We start from the raw sequence: 6,053 nt of genomic DNA, 5'->3' as shown, positions 1-6,053 counted from the left end.
ATATCACCCTGATAACAAATTGTGAAAATATGTAACAGAAAAATAAAACTATGCATCAATATCCCTGATGAATATATGTGCAAAAATACAAGCAAACTAAACCTAACAACACATGTCCTCAATAAATGTCAATGATATAATGGGCACACAAGGCATAGAGAACATGATAATTGATATTGAAGACTGGAAAGAGTGAGAACATGAGAGCATAGGAGGGTGTGTGGAAAGAGAAATTACTTGATGAGTACTACATTCACTAATTGGGTTAAAGTTATACAAAAAAACCCAGATTTCATCACTATGCAATATATCCATGTATCAAATCTTTACATGAACTCCACAAATTTATAAAAATTATTTAAGAAATTAAAACATTAACAAATAAAAACAAATAGCTGGGCATTGTGGTGGGCACCTGTAATCCCAGTTATGTGGAAGGCTGAGGTGAGAGAACCGCTTAAGGCATTTCTGAGTCTGAGGTTGCTGTGAGCTATGACACCACGCACTCTATGGGGGGCAACAAAGTGAGACTCCATCTCAAAAAAAAAAAAAGAAAAGAAAAAACAACCATAATAACATCAATGAAAATGGTAGATTACAACAGTTTTTATAGGTATACTTATATGCTTATATTTAAGTAGTTATTTCTGTGTCATTTTTTTCTTTTTATCTTCCCATTTATTATAATATCTACCTGTTACTGTTAAAAAGTAGAGGAAGTGTTCTTATGCCATTTTCATGACCTTAGACAATACCACAAAGAAACCAACCATTGTATCATAGGCTTATTTTAGCCAGACCCATCACAGTGTGTCTGATGCTTTTGCATTTTCTTGTCCCTAGGGGCCCTGTCCCCATCGTTTCCTATGCAACAGTGATCGCCAAAACTGATTATATTGAAGATTCCTTAGTGATTTTTAAACCTGGGCTCTAAGGACTCTTTACTTTGTTCACTCTTTGACTTCTGTTATAGAGAAAACATATAAATTAATCTAGTTATGATATTTAGTGTCAAACATGTTTTCCTGACCGCTAAGCCTAGAAGGTTAGCTATCCCCTGTCACTCAATATCTTATGGTATCCCCAAAACATAACACTAGGTATTCCCTTACTTTTGCTAGCAAGAGAACAACATTTCTTCCCAGTTTAAGAACGGCAGAAGGCCTGTCATGGAAAAAGGTCCATGAAGGGGGGCTTTGGGCATTTTCAGGACCTTTTCTGGTGGAATGTTTCCCTGAGAAAACTTTGCATTCACACGTCTCCACTGGAATATTCCTGTTCAACCTCTGTCATATTATGAGCATCAGCAAATAAGCTGACAAAAGATGTCATGAAATAACTTACTGCTTAAAGGGTAAGTATGAATGTATTTATTAGGTTTTTTAGTGTATTTATGTCTACATACTGGCAGGAAGAGAGATAGGGGTGTGACATGTAATGATATATTTCTCTTCTTTAGGCAGAGTGTTAGACTTAAATAATACGTTGAATATATCAATGTTAGCATTTAATGAAAAAAAATCAATCCTACAATTATTTGTGAAATATCTTTCCCTAAAATGATGGCCCTGGAAATCATTGCCAGTTCTGGGTAGGGAATATTCAGAAATAAAATTCCCTATAAATATATGCAAAAAATAACAATTTAAGTATACATATACACAATTGCAACAGTCTGAAACATTAATTGAGAGTTTGTACATTTTCTATCTTCAAAATTAAGATTTTTCTGGAAATTAAACACTCAATGCAGAGTTTAGTCAACATGAATGTGATGAGAGTTAAATAGTTAATATTTATGTAAGACTAGATTTAGGAAAAGCAAAATCTTGATGATTGAAAGGTAAAGGATAGTTTTAAGACCATAGCGAACCTGAGTTCAAGACCAAGAGAATTACATGGTAGTAAATTGAGATAGTGTAAAAGAAGAAAACAGGACAGAGGTTTTCCATGTGAGCTATGAAGTCACTTTCTCATGATAATGCTCTTCTCAAAATGGAATTAGCTTCCTATCAAACTTTATTTACCCTGAGTCTACATTAATATCCCTGCTCTAACCCACAATGTGATGGTGTCTCTCTATCAGGGAGACTTCCCTGATTGTACAGTAACAGAAGAGTCGCTGCCAGGGACACCACGCTTCCTGGTGCCCCATGAAAGAACCAGGCAGGGCACAGATTGAAGTGCTAGCTTGCACGAGGTGGGCTAACCAAGGGTGCAGGAGAGCCCTGAGCCCTCTCCAGAATGGCTGTTTGTTAAGGTTATACACAACAGGTGTGGAGAGTTAAAGTAATGACATACTAGAAATGCATGGGTAAGGATTGCCACATGCTGTCTCCTCACATGTCCTTTCCCCAAAACCCCCATGAAGGAGCACCAAACATCAGTGTTTAACACCTGCTTACTAATGAGTGACCAATCTTTTTTTTTCTGCATTTTTTTTTTATTAAATCATAGCTGTGTACATTAATGTGATCATGGGGCACCATACACTAGTTTCATAGACCATTTGACACATTTTCATCACACTAGTTAACATAGCCTTCCTGGCATTTTCTTAGTTATTGTGCTAAGACATTTACATTCCACATTTACTAAGTTTCACATATACCCTTGTAAGATGCACCGCAGGTGTAATCCCACCAATCCCCTTCCCTCTGCCCTTCAATTCTATAATTCCTCTACTAGGCATATACCCAGAAGACCAAAAATCACATCACAACAAAGATATTTGTACCAGAATGTTTATTGAAGCCCTATTCATAATTGCTAAGTCATGGAAAAAGCCCAAGTGCCCATGAGTGACCGATCTTATCTCATTCTGAAACACTGAGTTACTTGGGGGATTGCTCTTAAGTCGCAAAAAATCTCTAGGCTTGCCAGGACGCTTTCCTGGTCTCAGCATTTCCTTTTAATGTGACAAGAACCAGTAACTGTCCAGTGGTGCCTGTGGCTCAATGGGTAGGGCACTGGCTCCATATACTGAGGGTGGCGGGTTCGAACCCAGTCCTGGCCAAACTGCAACAAAAAAATAGCTGGGCATTATGGCAGGCACCTGAGGCAAGAGAATCTCTTAAGCCCAGAAGATGGAGGTTGCTGTAAGCTGTGATGTCACAGCACTCTACCAAGGGCAATAAAGTGAGACACTGTCTCTAAAAAAAAAAAAAAGGAATCAGTAACTGTCCATGTAAGCAATGGTGTCCATTCCTCTACACAAAAGAACTGCTCTTTTGATTAGACAAAAGAGAGAAAGAAATTGTTGAAAGTTCTCAGAGTACATTCATCAAAATTTTTTGAGGGAAAATATTCTAAAACCATAGAAAATTGTTTATTTTTAGCAGATTATTTTGCATTTAGTAAGAAGGTCTAAGGTCTGATGACTACTTACAAGTTAGTAACCTATGAATGAATATTTAGCAATATAGTTGAGGATACATAATAACTCCCTTCTAACTATTGATCTTAACACAGAATGACAGAATCCCTTGTCTTTAGTATTAATAGTTAACTGAAATAAATACTGAGCAAATATTAAGGGATCAATGTACATACTAAAAAATTAAAGAATGCCAGTTGCACTTTGGCACTGCTTTACTCTCCATGCGCCCTGATGTTACATGTGAATTGAGTAAGGAACTCGATATAGAATGGCATGAATTTAGTTTTTGCCCTCAATAGTCTGTTTATACCAATCATATGAACATAATTAAAAACACTTCCCCCTTTGCTCCTCACGTATCTTGGTTTAGACAATAAAATGTATAAACTTGCTTTAGACGATAGACAATAACCTGAACTTTGTTTCAGTTGCCTATAGAGGAGTGTCTCAGGAAACTCATTCAAGTAAATGTGACCCTGACTGAGACCTGGGACTCACTCCGGCCACTTATTATCTAGGCACGTGACCACATGCTTTACCCCTCTGTGCCTCAGCTTTCCTTTTTTTATGTGCTGATCTATACTAGATATAATACATCATCAATATACGTAATATATTAATGACATAATGATTCTTAGTTTGCTCTAATCTGAGTAGATAAATAAAAGCATGAAAATATAGCTCTTATACTCTTCAGGGGGTTATTTATTACACTCAACATTGCCTTATATTGTGATAAAAGAACACAGCAAAATAATCAGATTGTACTACACAGCATTCTCCAACAGGTAGATATAAGATGTAGATAAGGAAGTTTAAGAAAAGACATATAAATGTACAAATGTGCATGATTTAGGAGGAAAACATGTTTTCAGTTTATAATTAAGAACAAAGAATTTTTGGAGTATCAAAGGGGAAATAAATACATATCTCAGAGAGAACTGAACACCTCGTCTGAGTCTTGATCTAAAATTTTAAGATTTTAACAATTAAAAATCAAATTTTTAAGAAAAGGAAAGAAAATGAATTGAATTATTTAAAATTTTAGCTTACTGATTCTTGTCCAATTAAAAAAATGCATACGTTTAGCTTTAGAGAAGAATATATGACAGTATAAGAATAATAATTAAAAATGAATTTAATGTAATCAAATAAAAAAGACACTCCAAGACAGTAGTTAAAATATTTAATTTACTATAAATTAATTACCATAGCATGTGAATAAAGAAAATGTTATGCTATGATTCAATAACTAGAATTTATAAATTATATATTTGGCCATTCTGTATAAATAAATCACAGGAGCTCAACCTACTATAAAGTAGTATGTGTATGTATACGTAGCATATATTCTCACTCTGAAACCTTTCATAGCAACAGGTGAAACTCATGGACGTTGGATGAGTTGAATATGCACAGGAGTGTTCATTATTACCTGACTTTGTCTGAATCCTGCAGTTCAAACTTCTCTGATGTTTACACGTAGGTTTGGCAAAAGCCAGAGGTCAGTAATGAAAAACCACACAGCAATCACAACATTCATCCTGCTGGGACTGACAGAAGATCCTCACCTACAGGTTTTGCTTTTTATTTTTCTATTTCTCACCTACATGTTGAGTGTAACTGGAAATCTGACCATCATTATTCTCACCATGGTGGATCTCCACCTTAAAACTCCCATGTATTTTTTCCTCCAAAATTTCTCTTTCTTAGAAATCTCATTTACAACTGCCTGTGTCCCAAGATTCCTATACAGCATATCAACTGGGGACAGAACGATCACCTATAATGCATGTGCCATTCAACTGTTTTTAACAGATCTCTTTGGAGTAACTGAATTCTTCCTTTTGGCTGCCATGTCCTATGATCGCTATGTGGCCATCTGCAAACCTTTGCATTATATGACCATCATGAGCAACAAAGTGTGCAAAGCAATGGTTATTTGCTGTTGGATGGCAGCATTTCTCATTATTCTCCCACCACTTAGCTTAGGTTTTTACCTGGAATTCTGTGACTCCAATATCATTGATCATTTTGGCTGTGATGCATCTCCTATCCTGAAGATATCATGCTCAGACACCTGGCTGATAGAACAGATGGTGATAGTGTGTGCTGTGTTGACATTCATCATCACCCTCATGTGTGTGGTTCTCTCCTATGTACATATCATAAAGACAACTCTAAAATTCCCTTCTACTCAACAAAAGAAAAAAGCCTTTTCTACCTGTTCTTCACACATGATCGTGGTTTCCATCACCTATGGCAGCTGCATCTTCATCTACATCAAACCATCTGCAAAAGAAGAGGTAAACATTAATAAAGGTGTTTCAGTTCTTATTTCTTCCATATCACCCATGTTGAATCCTTTTATATACACCCTGAGGAATAAGCAAGTTAAACAAGCCTTTAAGGACTCAATCAAAAAAATTACATTTCTCTTAAAGAAGTAAAGAGTATATAAGTTGATCAGTCAATTCACAAAGTCTACAGTACTTCATATGTGTAGACTTCCTAAGTCCAATAATGGACTTCATAATTTCTTAGCCAGAGAAATTAGGATATCATGGCCATTTTATTATTATTTTTCCATTTCTTTATTTACTGATTAATTATTGACTAGTTCTCTGTGATAGACAAACTATATCACAATTAATCCTTTAGCCAGACTAAACTA

The 6,053-nt window shown here is 35.7% G+C and overlaps 1 protein-coding gene across 1 annotated transcript; it reads left to right on the top strand.

The window, feature by feature from the left end:
• The first annotated feature begins 4,890 nt into the window (after positions 1-4,890).
• LOC128562283 (olfactory receptor 6C68-like) lies at positions 4,891-5,829 on the top strand. The gene has a single exon (XM_053557081.1). The coding sequence runs from the start codon at positions 4,891-4,893 to the stop codon at positions 5,827-5,829; it is 939 nt and encodes a 312-aa protein (XP_053413056.1).
• Positions 5,830-6,053: the final 224 nt, after the last annotated feature.

The sequence above is a fragment of the Nycticebus coucang genome, chromosome 12, assembly GCF_027406575.1.
Source record: "Nycticebus coucang isolate mNycCou1 chromosome 12, mNycCou1.pri, whole genome shotgun sequence".
Lineage (NCBI taxonomy): Eukaryota > Metazoa > Chordata > Mammalia > Primates > Lorisidae > Nycticebus > Nycticebus coucang.
Note: the sequence above shows the minus strand (reverse complement) of the source record. Positions and strands in the feature narration are given on the sequence as shown.

What these genes read in the sequence shown, in the direction of transcription:
- LOC128562283 (XM_053557081.1), top strand. Translation starts at nt 4,891, where the DNA reads ATGAAAAACCACACAGCAATCACAACATTCATCCTGCTGGGACTGACA.